Source organism: Stenella coeruleoalba (assembly GCF_951394435.1).
Source record: "Stenella coeruleoalba genome assembly, chromosome: 7".
NCBI classification, from domain to species: domain Eukaryota; kingdom Metazoa; phylum Chordata; class Mammalia; order Artiodactyla; family Delphinidae; genus Stenella; species Stenella coeruleoalba.
The window spans coordinates 43,313,969-43,331,710 of NC_137153.1; the positions used below are offsets into that span (position 1 = coordinate 43,313,969).

General features: G+C 41.7%; 1 protein-coding gene across 16 annotated transcripts in view; it reads left to right on the top strand.

Moving 5' to 3' along the window:
* The window catches only part of APTX (aprataxin), a 141,634-nt gene that overhangs the window by 45,750 nt on the left and 78,142 nt on the right, over positions 1-17,742 (top strand). For 6 of the 16 annotated variants that reach the window (XM_079927927.1, XM_079927914.1, XM_079927916.1 and 3 more), the window contains one exon: positions 4,349-5,455. The exons of 5 other annotated variants lie outside the window; for them this stretch is intronic. Coding sequence is in view for 1 of the 11 variants with exons in the window: in XM_079927919.1 (XP_079784045.1) it covers positions 4,349-4,401 (53 nt within the window). In the remaining 10 variants the exon portion in view is untranslated. Of the gene's footprint in view, positions 1-4,327; positions 6,717-17,742 lie in introns of those variants that run through there. 5 more of the 16 variants (XM_079927924.1, XM_079927919.1, XM_079927926.1 and 2 more) reach the window with 3 other exon arrangements.

Sequence of the window (17,742 nt, forward strand, 5' to 3'; positions counted from 1 at the left end):
GGGCATGGGGCAGTGGGAAAGGAGTTCTAGGATTCTGGGCCACTCACTGCTCAATTCCTTTTGCCTGTTCCATTTTGCAAATTTATTTTGAGACCATCTATTTCAACTTTGTCATTTTTTAGAAGGCTACTGGGACTTGGAGGTTTAAAGGGTTCATTTAGCAATTTAAACCAGATCTTGGCCTGTATTGGAAGTCTTCTTGACTCTTCCCAGATGCGCTCAGGGTACTGATATCTTATTTAAGAATAAGGAATGGCGTCAGTGCTAAATCCCACTTGTTTCTTGTCTTGCATATTTTCTTTATCTAAAGGTAGAGTAGGAATAAAAGGACTTAGGCCTTGCGCTCTAGAGCCCACAAGCCACAACTAATGAAGCCCATGTGCCTAGAGCCCATGCTCCGCAACAAGAGAAGCCACCGCAATGAGAATCCCGTGCACTGCAACGAAGCGAAGCTCCCGCTTGCTGCAACTAGAGAAAGCCCACGCACAGCAGTGAAGACCCAACGCAGCCAAAAATAGATAAATAAATTAAAAAAAAAAAAAAGGCTTAGGCTTGTATTTGAAGCTCAGCTCTGTCACATGTTAGCTGTGTGACACTGGAGTAATTTAACCTCTCTGGACTCAATTTTATCATCTGTGAAATGGAGTTAAAATGTGTAATCCCCGATTGACTGTGAGGATTAAACAAGTATGAATGTGAAAGGCCCAGGTACAGCACTCATCAATCCTGGTCTTCTCTGCTAAACTAACCCCATCTGACCTGTGAGGCCTCAGTGAGTATTCTCTCCAGCAAATTCTTTTTCCGTTCCAGTCTTGGTTTCTCATATTTAAAACCAGGGCTTTGGACTAGATAATACTTAAAGTCCCTCCCAGTAGTAAGAGGGACTTATAACTTGCTTCAGGCTCCAGCTGGTTAGCTTCTATTGCTGTGTCCCTAAGGTCTCCTTTTTTTACTAAGATCAAAATTGGCAGATGAGCTTTCTAAAATACAGAGATTCTTTACATCCATGCCCTTAACTGTTAAGTAAGTTTTAAAAGAAGTTTTCATCTGCCCCAGTTTATGCTGATTCTGGACCCATGGTGGGGAGCAAAGGGCATAGCTGAATCTAGGGGTTTAAGTGACATCATTAGAACTTTCCTTTTCCATCTCCTAGTTCTGCTTTCCTGTGTTGACTCTCTCCAGGGAGCAACAAAAATAGCCATGGGCCTCAGAGAGAGAGACAGGACAGTCCTTTTCCTTGACATTCCTGCCCAAGTATAGAAAGGACCCTGAGTCTTCTGCTTAGGTCACATACTCATCTCTGGACTAATCAATGTATCTCTTAGGAGGAGACGTACTCTGGCCATTTTGAGGAACAGGACCATCTTGAGGCAAGATGGGTGGAGGGCCACAGGACTGATGGCCCCGCCAGAATTACACAGAACAGGGAAGAGCAAGTTGCAAAACAACAGATATTTACCACTCACATGGACTGCACAAATCATTCCAAAATGCTGGTAGCTCCCTTAGCCCTGTGCCATTGTCATGGGATCTAAGACTAAAATGGAGGCAGACAATCCTGGGCTTCTGGCAGCTACAGGTAGAAAGTTGACACAACCCACTGCCCCGACCCCCAGCCTGTACTGTTTGCCTTGATTGGAGGAAAAACTATCATATTCAAATTGAATAGTTTCTCGCTAAGGACCTTTTGCAGAAACTTCTCCAGAAGCTGTAGGATGCACTCTTACAACACTGGCTAGAGTTGCTAGGGTCCTGAGGCACCTCCATGTCCTGGCTCACTAGTAGACCACCAGCTCTGCTGCTCTTTCATTGGCTGCTCTTTCATTGCTGCTCTTTCATTGGCTGCTCTTTCAGGGGTAGGAGGCCGGGACCAGGGCAGAGGAAGGGGCTTTGGGAGTTGCCTGAAAAGCCAGTTGAGCAGATGGATTCTTTTTTGTGTGTGTGTGTGTATTGATTCCTTCTTTTCTTCCTTCCTTCCTTCCTTCCTTCCTTCCTTCCTTCCTTCCTTCCTTCCTCCCTTCCTCCCTTCCTCCCTTCCTCCCTTCCTCCCTTCCTTCCTTCCTTTTTTTAACATCTTTATTGGAGTATAATTACTTTACAATGTTGTGTTAGTTTCTGCTGTATAACACAGCGAATCAGCTATAAAATGTTCATGACAGAGCAAGGGGAGGAAATAGGTAAAATACTAAAATGTGATCCCTCCAGCTTGTCAGGCATTAGGGAAGAGACCCAAGATTTTGGAGAAAGGCCCCAATAGGCACCCCTATCTGGATACCCCACCTGAGAAGCTGTTAGTGTATGTCTCATGTGAATGAGTAAAAGGCACCCTCTGCAGGTGGACGCTTTTAGCCCACACTCACCCCTGAGTCTGGGGCTCATGTAGGTCACAAATGTGCAACCTTACAGGATGGGGACCCTGTTTCTTACCAGACCATGAGGTTCTCTAGAACAGATGCTATTTTCTTTGGTTCTCTGACATGTACCCAATAAAATTCAGTGTACCTGGAACATAATAGGATCCCAATAAAATTTTGTTTTTTCTCCACTCACAGTGAAACATTTATTGGGTTTCTATTATGTGCCTGGTATCATGCTAGAGGTTGACGGTATGTATTTACATTTTAAACAATTCCAAAAAATGCCTGAGAGAGAGAAGAGTGGAGCTCAGGTATAACGTTTCCTCACAGTATCAGTCATAGGGATCTGTACCTGTTAGAAAAACTATGAATCCTGCCACAAGTGGAACAGCAAAGAACAGCATGTCCTACAGTAGGTCTGAGGGTATAATAGCATACTAAATTCCATTGTTATTTATAATAACAAATGTTTTTTGTTAGTTTTACTTTTTAGTTTCTAATTTCTTCTTTTTTAATGTATTGGAGTATAATTGCTTTACAATGGTGTGTTAGTTTCTGCTTTATAACAAAGTGAATCAGTTATACATATACATATGTTCCCATATCCCCTCCCTCTTGCGTCTCCCTCCTTCCCACCCTCCCTATCCCACCCCTCTAGGTGGTCACAAACCACCTAGCTGATCTCCCTGTGCTATGCGGCTGCTTCCCACTAGCTATGTATTTTACGTTTGGTAGTGTATATATGTCCATGCCACGCTCTCACTTTGTCACGGCTTACCTTTCCCCCTCCCCATATCCTGAAGTCCATGCTCTAGTAGGTCTGTGTCTTTATTCCCGTCTTACCCCTAGGTTCTTCATGACCTTTTTTTTTTTTCTTAGATTCCATATATATGTGTTAGCATACGGTATTTTTCTCTTTCTGACTTACTTCACTCTGTATGACACTCGAGGTCCATCCACCTCACTACAAACAACTCAATTTCGTTTCTTTTTATGGCTGAGTAATATTCCATTGTATATATGTGCCACATCTTCTTTATCCATTCATCTGTTGATGGACACTTAGGTTGCTTCCATGTCCTGGCTATTGTAAATAGAGCTGCAGTGAACATTTTGGTACATGACTCTTTTTGAATTATGGTTTTCTCAGGGTATATGCCCAGCAGTGGGATTGCTGGCTCGTATGGTAGTTCTATTTGTAGTTTTATAAGGAACCTCCATAATGTTCTCCATAGTGGTTGTATCAATTTACATTCCCACCAACAGTGCAAGAGGGTTCCTTTTCTCCACACCCTCTCCAGCATTTATTGTTTGTAGATTTTTTGATGATGGCCATTCTGACTGGTGTGAGGTGATACCTCATTGTAGTTTTGATTTGCATTTCTATGAGCATAGTATCTGTTATGGATCGGAATTAGTGGAACATAAAAGTGTTCATATTTTCCCACATAACATTCCAGATTATCAATCTTTGCTAACAAACAAGGTGATAAAGGCTATTGGGGTTTTTCATACCTTTTCTATGAAGTGTCTATTTTTAGGGGGATTATTATCTTTGGCCACCAGATGGCAGCATTTGAACAATAAAGTCTTAATTTGTCCTTTTTTTTGCAGCGGGGGGGAGGGGGAAGAAGTTTTATGTAACTCTTTTATATTTTAGAATCAGTGTTTTAAAATAAAATATAGAGGGGTTTTAAAAATAAGGTTTATGTGTGTTTAACTGATCTCCTAATTAAGATAGAAGTTTGACAGAAAACCAGGGTGTAGGTAAGAATATAAAACACAAATGATTGATAGAGGAGGTCATTTGGCTTGGAGATTAAATAGACTCTAAAATTGGTTAGAGCCATGGTTGAGGTCTGATTCTGGCACTTAACAGTGGAGGGTCTTGGACATGTCAAGTGCATGGTAGGCATTGAAAAATATGCTATCTCGTTTCCTCCCATTTCTTAAGCTGACCCCAAGGTTAGTAACTCTTGTTCCCATCACAGGTATACCCGGAAGCAGCACTGGGAACAGACATTTCTGCTGGGCATGTCTTTGAAAAGTGGCATCATTTTTACATTGACTTAATTGTTAATTCTCTGGTGGTTCGATATTAGAGGAAGTACTGTCAAAGTGAGATGGTGATCCACAGAGAAGGTAAAGGGCTGTGTGTGCATTTTTCATGGGCCAGTTTCCCCCAAAGCCTCTTTCTGATAAAAGAACCTAGCTTCACCTCTGTCCTCCAGCTCTTTCAATGCTTCTCTCTTCTAAACAGGCAGAATAAGCCCCAACCTCAGATAGTACCAGAATATTAGAGCTGGAAAGAACTTTACAGACCAGAGCTCCTGACAGTTTGAAGGAGTCACACAGGTTCTGAGAGGTGAAAACTATGGAGTCTCTCACCGTACATACATTTTCATACACATCAATTATCTATCGATTTCTTAGGGCAGAGGTTCTCAGCTGTTGTGCGTGTGTGTGTGTATGTACATCCCTTTGACCCTGATTATTTTGAACCATCTGGTAGGGCATTTTTCCAAACCACATACAGAAATTAACTCTGCTATCAATGGGAAAACATCTAATACTGTGTTTTGCGGGCAGACAAATGTTTAAACTCTTGCCTCAAGAGTCTGTTAAAGTTCTTTAGTCTATTAGCCTCTGATATCCCATTGAGTCCTCTGGGACACAGAAGTGATTGTTTCAACACGAGTGACAAAGTTAAGTCTTTATTAAACACCAAGAACGCTTATATTCCCAAACTCATGGTGGGAGAATATATACTAAAATGTTAATTAGTGGTTTTTTCTGGATTGTGAGAATGTGGGTAACATAAATTTCATTATGTTATGAATATTTCTAATTAGCTACAGTGAATATGTTTTTGGGAATGTGAGAAAAACCAAGTTTTATTTAAAAAAAGTAATAGGTCACAAGGGAATGCAATCAACATTCAATTAATTTATATTAATAACTGATAAAGCCAAAAATGGCTAGTAATTTTAACAAGTCATATCACTTCTCCAGTCCTCTATAGATGGAAAGACATCCTGCAAGTCCAAATTCCAAGCCTTTAACAGGTCCAGTTGGGCCTGAGAATGACACAGATGAAGGTAATTCATGTTCTGGATGATTTCCCTATCACTAGATTAGAAGACTAGATTTTCTCTGTTTGCCCACAACCTCAATCTCTTTTTCTTTTACATAGATATCAACTACATTTTGTTCAAAATTGTTGTACACAGCAACTTCCTATTTGTATTTACAAATGTCTTTCAGCAGCCATTGAAGTCCCATGATTTCCCTTGTGTTATGTTGATGTGGCATGTTATATTAGGTTTCCAAATATTGAACCATCCTTGAGTTCTGGGAATGAACCCTCTTGGTTCCTGAGGGCTACTTTTTCAGTGTTCACTTAGACTCCAGGAAACATTTTTGATGGGGTGGGACAGGGAGGTAAAGTTTTTAGGTTAGTTCATGTGTGAGTGCTTTGTGGCCTGGAAGCCAAACTTCAGACATAAAGATCAGGAGAAGTGGAGGAGCAAATAGGACCTGAAAATCAGGAGGAGAATGGTCAGGACTTTGGCTTCAGTTATCCTTTGTGGTAGAGAATTCAAGTAATGAGAGAAGTGGAGAGGCAACAAAAAGAAGTCAGAGAAGCTAAACCAAACTACACAGTGAAAAGGGAGGAAGAGAAAGAATATACAGGAGGTGAACATTTGGAGAAGACCTTGAGTCATTTGGGAAGTGGGAACTTTTTTGAGTGTTTGGGAGAATTAGGGAAGGGAGGAGGAGATTTTGGAGAAGGGTTACTCTCCCTAATGTGACCTGGATCCCCTTTAATAATTTTTGAGAGTTGAAAGCAAAGATTATATACGTCATCTTTTTTGGGGGGGAAATTTTGATTTCTGTTATTTTCTTTCCATTTCTCATATCTTGCATTTTGTGTTTCTTCCTTTTTTCTTGATCGCATTTGCTGAATGTTTGCTTATATTATAAAGTGATATTTTTCAGAAAAGTAGTTCTTGCGTTTGTTAGTTAGTTTCATGATTGAACTTTTTAAATAATGAAAATATTTACTGCTATGAATTGATTGCTGGATTGGATCTGAGACTTAGGATTGGATCTGAGACTTACGGAGACTGCCTTGGCTGTTGATAACAAGGAAATATTTAATCTAATTTTAAGACCTGAACCATCAGATTTCCTTGTGTCCATTGAGAAGGCATATGTTCAAGATGCTAAAGTGGAAGTGGTACGTTTATCCCTAGAATTTGTTCCTTGTACATGTCACATTTCTTATGAGTATTTTCTTATAAATGAGTAGTTGTATTCGGGTGCTCTCATCTCCTTTCTCCTTACCTGTATCACAGCAACGAAACAATATGACCTAGGCAAGGATCTGCCATTAGTCTTTTATACTTTACTGTGATTCTAAACCCCAGTATTCTCTCCTTCAGATAGGAATTTGCATTTCAGTTCTATTTGTACAACAAAAAATTTTGTCCCCAGTTAAAGGATTTTTAATTTTAATGAAGTGCAACTTATTATTCATCCCCCCCCCACTCCCCCTGCCCCAACTCCTGTTGTAAAGTCATCATCAAACCCATTGTCACCTAGATTTTCTCCCATGTTATCTTCCTGGAGTTTTAGTTTTGTATCTTATATTTAGGTCTATGATCCAGTTTGATTTAATTTTTGTGACAGGTGTAAGGTCTGTGTCTAGATTCATTTTTTTTTTTTTTTGGTGAATGTCCTGTTACAAGAATTTTTTTAAAATTATTTATTTATTTATTTATATTTTGGCTGCATTGGGTCTGTTGCTGCGCATGGCTTTCTCTAGTTGCGGTGAGCGGGGGCTACTCTTCCTTGCGGTGCGTGGGCTTCTCATTGTGATGGCTTCTCTTGTTGTGGAGCTTGGGCTCTAGGCGTGTGGGCTTCAGTGGTTGTGGCATGCAGGCTCAGTAGTTGTGGCACGTGGGCTCTAGAGTGCAGGCTCAGTAGTTGTGGTGCACGGGCTTAGTTGCTCCGCGGCATGTGGGATCTTCCCGGACCAGGGCTCGAACCCGTGTCCCCTGCGTTGGCAGGTGGATTCTTAACCACTGCACCACCAGGGAAGCCCCTGTTAAAAGGTTTAAAGCATTATCTGATGGGGAAATTTTTTAATATAAAATAAGCATCTCTTTCCTCCCCTCCCAATGTCCCACTTCTCTGATAATGAGAATCTATAATTAGAAGAAATTTCAAGGGAAAAGAATACAACTGCTAGCAGCAAGCCATGTAAATTAGGGAGACTAGAGTGAGAAACCTCCACTCCCCCTCCAGCTGTTTGTTTTTCTTCCTCTGACAGTTGGTGGGGGTGGGGTTTGGAAGCCACTGCCTTCCTGGGCTCAGTGTGCACAAACATTTCTAACTCCAGCATAACCTTCAGCAGAGGCCCCTCACCTCTTGCCTGTGCCTGTCTGCCAGTTCACAGGTGCCATAGAACGGAAGCAGTGTTCAGAAAACCACGCATTTGCCTCCGTATCGCTGTCCCAAGCTCACTTCAAGATTTTGGGGAAAATGAGCAAGGGCAGCCACCACCCATGTTAAGTGTAAAAAGTCAGTCCTTTGTAGAAGGCATGATTGAATTGTCACAATTTGGAAAGAACTTGTCACAGTGTGTGATCTGCCCAGAGGCACTCTCCAAAACACCGCAAAATCCTCCAGGAATCCTTTTTGAAACTCCAGTTTGCCAGGCTGACCTGCTGAGCATACTGTTCTGTAAAGGCAGAGCTTGTTTTCCAGTTACTGGTGGTGGGAGGAATACCAGAGTGGAGTCTACTTTTTGAGAAAGAGATGACAACTCATTTGTGAAAGGGAGATGGGCATAGGGAGCGTTAGGCTGCCCAGGTGTGTGGGAGAGCAGTGAGGACAGGCATGTCTTTGGGGACAAAAGGAATTCTCAAGCTGGGTTTGCCCTGAGAAATAGAAACTGGTCTCTTCAAGATAAGATTTTTCCCCTCCTCTGGGGCCTGGAAATATGGTCTGCTGGGTATAGAGGGAGGCACTAAATAAACAGCACTGAGGCTCCCTTTGTGACAGTCACCAACCTTGGTAACAATGCCATAAGGTAGGTGGGTTCAGTTTCACTTTGCTTGAGGAATTTAGTTTCAATTTGCTTGAGTGGTTCTGGGAATTCCCTGGCAGTCCAGTGGTTAGGATGCTGTGCTTTCACTACTGTGGCCTGGGTTTAATCTCTTGTCGGGAGGAACTAAGATCTCGCAAGCCGTGCAGCGCAGCCAAAAAACAAAACCAGAAAAAAACTCAGAATGGCTCTGTCCCAGACCAAGGTAGTGGGTGGAGAATAGGGAATTAGAAGCTAGAACTCTTCCCAGGTGCCTCCTTGCGTATTCACACAGAACATCTCCCTTAAACCGGTTACTGAGCTGTAACGTTCAGTCAAAGTATGTTAGAAGGCAAGTTGAGAATGACCAAGCCTGGCTGAGCTGAAGGCAATGAGTGTGAAGGCTGGGCCATCTTATTTGAACAACCTGACTTCTTCCCTCAGTCCCCTTCATAAAAGCATGTGCTTCCCATCTCCATCCTTCCCTTCTAACCCTGTGAACAGAGAAAGGTGAAAGTATAGCTGAAAAATGACTTACTCCAGTAAAACCTCTGCTGCTATTGAGCAAGGGGAGGTGGAAAGGGCAGAGTAGAGAGACCCAGCATGTTTGGCTGTTTGGATCCTCCCTGCTCTGGCTGGCTTTTCGGAGTCTCAGTTTCCTTTATGGTAAAATCAGGTGTTAAAACAGTGAGAAGTAAGTGAAATAAAGTATCTAAAGTGTCCAGTACAGGGCCTGGCCCCGTGGATTTAAATTTCCTTTTCTTCCCCCCAGCGACGAGGTGGAATGGACGGGCCTGCCTGGAAGTAGGTACCAGGCAGATGTGGACCAAGTCCCCCAGGAGGGGGCGGAGGAGAGTGGGCGGGGTAGGGGCCCGGGGCTGCGCCTCAGCCCATGTGAAGCTCTTGCCCACTTCCTCCCTCCCCTATCCTCCCATGGAGATGGGCTGAGATAGCAGAGCCACGTCTTTGCACTGAGTGGGGGGAAGGAGCCGAGCCAAGATCCTCACCATGAGAACGCCCCTGGGGCTCTGAGGCATCCTTGGCTTGTTGGTGTAGGCCAGAGGCTGCCCATAGGGGCTCAAGCCAGAGGAGGTGGGGAACGGAGGAGACCGTGACCAGGAGGGAGTCCTGGGTCCCAGATGGCTGGGGTTAGAGGAGGTTAAGCCCCAAGCCCTCCCCCAGGCTCCTGCTGGAGACTTTGAGGTCCCCTCACCCCCTTGCCAGGGTTTGGTGTTGGGGACGACCTGGGGCAGGAGTTGCCAGGGTGGTGGTAGTGGTGGTGGTGTGGGCACCTCCCTGGGGTTTGGAGTCATGGAGGGCTCAGAGAGGTCTTCTCAGAGAGCAGGAGCTGCTTGCTCATCGCAGGGACCCGGGCTTTGCAAGATCTGGACAACGAAGACTACACCTGCTGGCCGCTGCTCTGCCTGGATGGACCAGGGCATCATGCTGGACTGCAGGGAGTGAGTGCAGCTTGCTGGGAAACCCACCAGGGCTGGACTTGGATGACCAAACGCTGGGCAGTGAGGAAGGGGCCCCATAATATCCTCGGCGCTCCAGGGCCGCCAGTCTAAAAGTGATTTTAACATCACCTCTTGGCAAAATACCTGTACCTTTTCTATCCTCAATGACCAGTACTGATTTTTCTTAGTCTCTTGTGTTAACCAAAACAACCCACATCCTAGTCGCTGGGTTCAAATGCCAGATCTAGCACTTAGCAGCTGTGTGACACTGGCAAGTTGTTTAACTTCTCTGATCCTCAGATTTCTCACCTGTAAAATAGAGACACAGTAGGTCTACCTTGTAGGATTGCTGTAAAATAATGACAGTTAAACACTTGGTACATGGTCACTAAATAACTATGATGATTATGGCAAATAGTTGTCTTCTAAGGAAACTTTCTTGTAGATTTGGTCTAATCTATTCGTTGGAATTCTTGGTTTCTTTTCTGATGTAAGGAACTATACAACATGCAGGTTCTCTCTGCTCTCCTGCCCTTTCCACCTCCCTTGCTCAGTGGCAGCCGGCTTAGGTGAGCAGGTTAAGAAAAGATTCATTTTGGTAGATGCCAAATATATCTTAGGACCAAGTAAACATTCTTGACAAAAGAAGTCACTTTTAATTCAAAAGAATTTTGAGAAAGGAAATAATTTAGCTCCTCCTCCAAAGATAGGAGCTAGCAGGGTAGTTTCTATATTAATTAATAAACTTTTATGTTTTTAAAGTGGAAAAATCTGACACATGACAATTTTAGGTGAATTCACTTCACAATTGTTTGGAGCAACAGTCAACTTCAAGATTAAACTTTCACTCACTTGGCCAGGTACAGATTAACACTCCAACTCATTTGTGGTGACTAAGGAAAGTAAACATTTTGTATAATTGTAAACACCTATCATTATCATGGTATCCACCTTCTGGGTCCTTTCCTCCTGTTTTCTGTGTATTCTATCCCTACAAAACCTGTGAGGTTTTAAACCAATGTGACTAATAGCAAGGACAGTCAACAGGGCATCCTCTCTCCTTCTGTGGCTCATTTTTTCCTGGATGGGGCTACTCTATACACATAATATAATTGTGTTTTTCACCTTATCTACTCCTTTAAAATCTGAGGAGGACTTATCAAAATGAAAAGCAAAAGACCTTTGAAGATGAATGATGCAGGCAGATACTTTGGACTTTGTACTGTAATTAAAATTGTTTCTGAATTGCTTTTTAGTTTCTCATCACTGTATTCATATGGCTTCTGTTTCTTGAGAGAAAAAGCTAATTTTTGTCTTTTTAACAGAATTACCTAATTGCACAGTCCTTTTCAACTGTACAAAAGCCCACATTAACAATAAGCCAAGGGAAATAATTATGACTCGCAGACTGGGAAGAGGCAAATGATCTGATATGTATTTCTTGTGCTTGAGGAATTTAATTTGACATCAACAGAAAGAGCATTTTTCTGAAGAAAAAAATCTTCTAACTTAATTCACAGTGTACTTAGCTATAGACAGTTCTATTGACAGAATTTGTTTAATATTTTTCTGATTCATTTGATGCTTAACAAAGGGCTTTAGCTCTTGCCTCTCAATTCATTGTTGTATGGTTGTTTAATCTTAATTTTTATTGACTGGTGGGATATATAAAATAATGATAGTGAGAGATTTTAGTATGTATATATCAAAATTGGACATCTCCAGGAGGCAAATAATAAGTAAGGATATAAAGGAATTGAATGCTACAATAAGTAAATGTGTGTGTGTGTGTGCGCGTGCGTGAACACGTGAGCACCCAGGTGTGCACTCATGTATAGAGGAGAAAGACTCACATCCTTTGAATAGAGAAAAGATATACTCCCCCCATATGTTCATGGAACATTTAAAATAGTTGATCCCATATTTGACAACAAAGAAAATTTTGATACATCTTTGTGTTGTTTCATTTTGTGCAACAATCGTGTATTACATTTATAATGCAAAAAAAACACCAAAATAAAAACAAAATTAAAAAAATGTGTTTGTTCTATTTCTAATGTCTAGAACAATGTTTGGCACATATTAGGTACTCAATAAATGTTGGCTGCATAAATAAGCAAATGGCTTTTAACATTCGTTGAATACCTACTATGTACTAGGCACCAAATATCAGGCATTGCCTTTTGGCTGTGTGGCCTAAAGCCATTTGAGTTAAAAGGATTTGGGTATATCACAGAACAAACCATGTGCACTCAAACATAAATAAAAGATCACAAGTCTGCAGTTATTCCTTTAGCCCACACCAGGGGCTCTATTTGTTCTCCAACTGCATCTGCTGAGGTGGTTTACTTTCTATCTTTGATATACAGGTGTACATTTCCCACACTTCATGTAATAATTTTACAGAGTGAGGGAGGTGTGATAAGGGCATATGGAGTAGGGAAAGCTCTCTGATACTGAAGATGCTGACTGCATTAGGTAACTCTGACATCCTCTCCAGCTTTACCAAGAATAATTCTTTCATCTCCAGTCACACTGGCTATGTTATCTGTTTACTTATGATCATTTTTTACTTGTTATCTGGAAATAGGTTCTTTTTTCTTTCATTTAAAAATGCTTCTTTTCAAAATATTGGCTTAGTTGAACGGGCTGAGTTTCTGCTGTAATTGCTGACTTAATTAATTGTAATAGGCACCCCCTACTGAAGTACTGCTCACCATAACAAGCACTTTTTTTTTTTTTCCGATACGCGGGCCTCTCACTGTTGTGGCCTCTCCCGTTGCGGAGCACAGGCTCCGGACGCGCAGGCTCAGCGGCCATGGCTCACGGGCCCAGCCACTCCGCGGCATGTGGGATCTTCCCGGACCGGGGCACGAACCCGTGTCCCCTGCATCGGCAGGCGGACTCTCAACCATTGCACCACCAGGAAAGCCCCAACAAGCACTTATTTTTGAAGACATTTTCAATCAAGGAAAATGAAGAGCCCGTAACTGGATTAGGCTATTCACTGTTTTTTTATTAGACGTTTGCTTACAGTTTGGAAATGTTTGCTGCCCATAAGCAAAATTAGCATCAGTATTAAAGGTAGTACCTTTTTCTACCCAATAATGTGTTGTGCATCTTCTTTAATAGTAGGCAGAATAGTAGGGTGTCTGTGTGTGTTTTCTCTTTTTTGTTTTTTAAAAATGATCAGTTATTGAGAGCTTGGTATGTGTTGGGCACTGAACAAAGCTCTTTAAGTAAATTATTTTAATCCTCACAACAATCTTATTAATTAGGTGTGATGAAGAAACCAAGGCTAAGTGAAGATAAATAATAAAACTAATGACAGAAATTCTCTCTGGCTTCAAAGCCCATGCTTTTAACCACTGTGCTATGCTTCTCCTGTCTATTGCACGGTCATATTCTGGAACTTGCCTTCTTCTAGAACACCTCCATTTTAGAAGACTCAAGTAAAACTCAAGTATCCTGATCCCAGCCCTCAGTTTTTTCATAGTTTCATTTCTACTATCTCTGTTTTTCAGCATCAAGATTTCCAGTCCCTTGCTCTTTCCACTTCCTCCCAGTTTATCGGTCCCATCTTGGGCTTTGTTTCTTCTCCATGAACCCTCATGTTTGATCACCTAAAATATTCTCCCACAAATACCCCTTTTATTTTTATCCTACTGCTCATCCCACTCTACTGTATCCCAACCCTGGATCAGTGCCCCAATTTGCTTCCTTTACTCCTATCTTCAGATTAGTTAATCAATGTTGGAAAAAAATATCAGTAGATCTTGCAATAAACCTTGCAGATTGGCACCCCCCCCACATCTATGGCCTTGAACCCTTGTTGGGCTCTCAGCACTCTCCTTTCTTTCTGTTGATTGGCTGTTGTCAGGTTCCTCCTTCATTGTCTTCAATAAATATTCGATGTCACTACCACTGTCCTTAAGTTCTCACTTACCTTACTCTTAGCTGACTATGTTTTCTCCTACTTGATCAAAAAACTGAGGCCAGTAAGAATTATCTTGCTCACTTTCCATCCCCCTCACTACCGCTCGTCTACATGCATACAATTCCTGACTTCTTTCCACAGGATAAGGGGATCCCTCTTCCTGTTCAAATCCAACTCCTCACCTTGACCTCAGGTCTAAGATGGAAGCATCTGCACTCTGGGCAGTAGGATGTAAAGTCAAGGACCCAAACATACTGTTTCTTAAGAAAATTCCTGGACCCTCCTTCATGACCCTTCTCTATAACTCCATGGCCAGCATTCATTCACATGCCATAGGTGACTAAGCTCTAGGGAGGTTGTGAAATATAATCTTTATTTTGTGTAACTACATGCCTAATTAAATAATAAAATTTTATTATTATAGAAGCAGCATAGAATGAGAATTGGAGATATTGAACAGTCTCTGTCAATGTTCCTTTGCACGTGAAAAAAATTGGGTTACCTCTCTTTTTGTTCTTGACATGTTACTTATTTTGCAAATACTTAACAAATTTAGACCTTTTAACTTTGTTTATGGTGTCTCTCATCATACAGAGGTTTAAAATTATGTAGCCAAATCAGGCATTCTTTCTTTTTTCTTCATTGTTTCTAAATTTTATATTTTGCATAAGTAGGCCTTCCTCATCCATATGTTCTCATATTTTCTTTTGGTACTTTTATACTTTTGTTTTTGACTTTAGGTCTTTATTACATTGGCATTTATTTTGTGGTATAGTGTGGGTAGGGATCCATGTTTATTTTTTCAATTTTTAGCTAAATACTACAACTCACTTATTAAACAAGGCTTCATTTCTTATTCACTTGAAATGCCACATTTATGATGAGCTAAATTTTAATACACACGTGAGTCTATTATGGACTCCCTATTCCACTACTCTTGAGCTGTTTGTTACTAAACTCATACCACAATTTTCATTAATATTATTTTGTAGAATTTCTTTATTCTTCCTTCTTTTTCTTCTCCTTTTCCTCCCCACTTCTCCTCTGTTCTCTTCCCTACTACCATTTCATCTAGCCAAGCTTGTATGAGGCTTCTGTGAAGCTGAGGCAAACTGACACAGTATCCAGCTTTATTTCCTTAACCATGGAATCTTTGTCCCTTCCCTACTCATCACTCCCCCATTCTTTGTTGCCCATCATTACCCCTCCTAGGTCTTGCTGAGGTTGGAAGGATTGTGGCTTGAGGTTAAGGCTTGTTCTTTACACTTCCTCTTTCTGATCCTTTGGACCCAGTGTCTGTGTAGAATCTATTTCTCTTTACTGCTGGATTTAAAAACTTTCTCTAAGTTCTCTGAAGATGTGAAAACATCACTTGACCCCAGTATATGTGGATTCACCTCTTCCTTTATTTCCTCATTTATTTTCTTTGACTGAGACTCTTCTCTGAATTAGTGAGACGTTGAATCTCAGAGTCATGTAGCACATGAATGAGTTTTACATGATGCTCAGTGGTCCCATATGGCCGTATGGCCTTGGAAACAGTTTGGTACTCAAAGTTTGTCTGAACTTATTCTGGGTGCAGATAATATGGAAGTGCTCGTGTTTGTCTCAGAATGATGAGAAATAGGCATGCCTCTCCCTAGGGCTCTCCCTCCTGGGGCTCTATGCACTACTTTGCTGCCACCAACCTTGACTTTCTCTATGGTCATGGCTTGTTTGACCAGTGTTCTTCTTCAACATTTTATTGATTCTTTAAAAAAAAACCCAAAACCCCAAAACAAAACAAAACAAACCCCAAAAACAAAAGGGACTCCCCTGGCAGTCCAGTTGTTAAGCAAGTTCATTCCCTGGTTGGGGAACTAAGATCCCATGTGCCTGGCGGCACAGCCAAAAATACCCAACATTTTATTGGCTCTTATACAGTTACTCTTCCAGATGAACTTTCTCTCCAACTAGTCAGATTTTATTAAAAAATCTCATTAGGCTTTTGACTTTGATGGTTTTTAATTTATCATTTAATGGGAGGCATATTAACCATGTTAACCATATTGGATCATCAGAACAGATTCTGATGACAGGAGCTGGGGCTCTAGTGGATATTATGAGTGTGTGTGTATGTTTATAGAATGCTGGTGGTGGTGGAAGATAAAACACGGAAGGCTTTCCTTTATAGTGTGATTTCAATAGGAATTTTAGAGGAAAAAGTAAATTTACTCTGTTAGCTCTGATGAATTTTATGAGATAAAACAATCTATATGTAAAAAGGAGTCAAGGCCGAATAAGCCAATACAGTTTGATTTACATCAAAGTGCTAATATATTATAAAGTCACTGAATGCACATTGAAGAGTTGCCATAGTAATAGTGATTTTCATGAAATGATTTTGGATACTAGATTCTTGAGTGATGGCATTCCTTGTTATTTGCTTCAAGGCATCTTTAGCTCTCTGTCCTTCTCTCTCATCTCCTTTGAGGATAAACACAGGAAAGGGACCAGTACCTGGTACAATTCTTTGATTTCAATTATTTGATTTAAAATTTGAAATCAATTTAAAACTAATCTAAGCAAAAAATATATTTATTGATAGGATTAAAGGATGGTTCACAGAGTTGAAGGAAATGTGGAAGAGGGGTCCTTCAGAGGGGTCAGGAATATGGAGCAACTCTAAGAATGGGAAGCAGTAATCATGACATAGCCTCCTCAGGGCAACCAGAATGGTGAGTGAGCTCGTACTGTTTTCAGTCTTGTATCCTTATATTCAAGGCTCAAATTCTAGGAAGTTTCTGATCTGCTCTGTTTAAAAAAAACTGTACATCTTGCCACTTAGAGATTGGTTCAAGATGGCACAGTAGAAGGACATGCACTCATTCCCCCTTGTGAGAGCACTGGAATCACAGCTAACTGCTGAACAGTCATCAGCAGGAAGACACTGGAACTCACCAAAAAAGATACCCCACATCCAAAGACAAAGGAGAAGCTGCAATGAGATGGTAAGAGGGGCACAGTCACAATAAAATCAAATCCCGTAACCACTGGGTGGGTGACTCACAAACTGGAGAACAATTATACCACAGAAGTCTACCCTCTGGAGTGAAGGTTCTGAGCCCCACATCAGGCTTCCCAACCTGGGGGTCTGGCAACGGGAGGAAGAATTCCCAGAGAATCAGACTTTGAAGGCTAGTAGGATTTGATTGCAGGACTTCGACAGGACTGGGGGAAATAGAGACTCCACTCTTGGAGGGCACACACAAAGTAGTGTGTTCAGTCTCCCATAGGAGACTGAACCAGACCTACCTGCTAGTGTTGGAGGGTCTCTTGCAGAGGCGGGGCATGGCTGTGGCTCACCGTGGGGACAAGGACACTGGCAGCAGAAGTTCTGGGAAGTACTCCTTGGCGTGAGCCCTCCTGGAGTCCGCCATTAGCCTCACTAAAGAGCCTGTAGCCTCCAGTGCTGGGTCGCCTCAGGCCAAACAACCAACAGGGAGGAAACTCAGCCCCACCCATCAGCAGACAAGCGGATTAAAGTTTTACTGATCCGCTGCCAAACAGAGCAACACCCAGCTCTACCCACCACTAGTCCCTCCCATCAGGAAGCTTGCACAAGCCCTTAGATAGCCTCATCCACTAGAGGGCAGAAAGCAGAAGCAAGAATAACTACAATCCTGCAGCCTGTGGAATGAAAATCACATTCACAGAAAGATAGACAAAATGAAAAGTCAGAAGACTATGTACCAGGTCAAGGAACAAGATAAACCCCAGAGAAACAATTAAATGAAGTGAGATAGGCAGCCTTCCAGAAAAAGAATTCCGAATAATGATTATGATCCAGGACCTTGGAAAAAGAATGGAGGCAAAGATCAAGAAGATGCAAGAAATGTTTAACGAAGACCTAGAAGA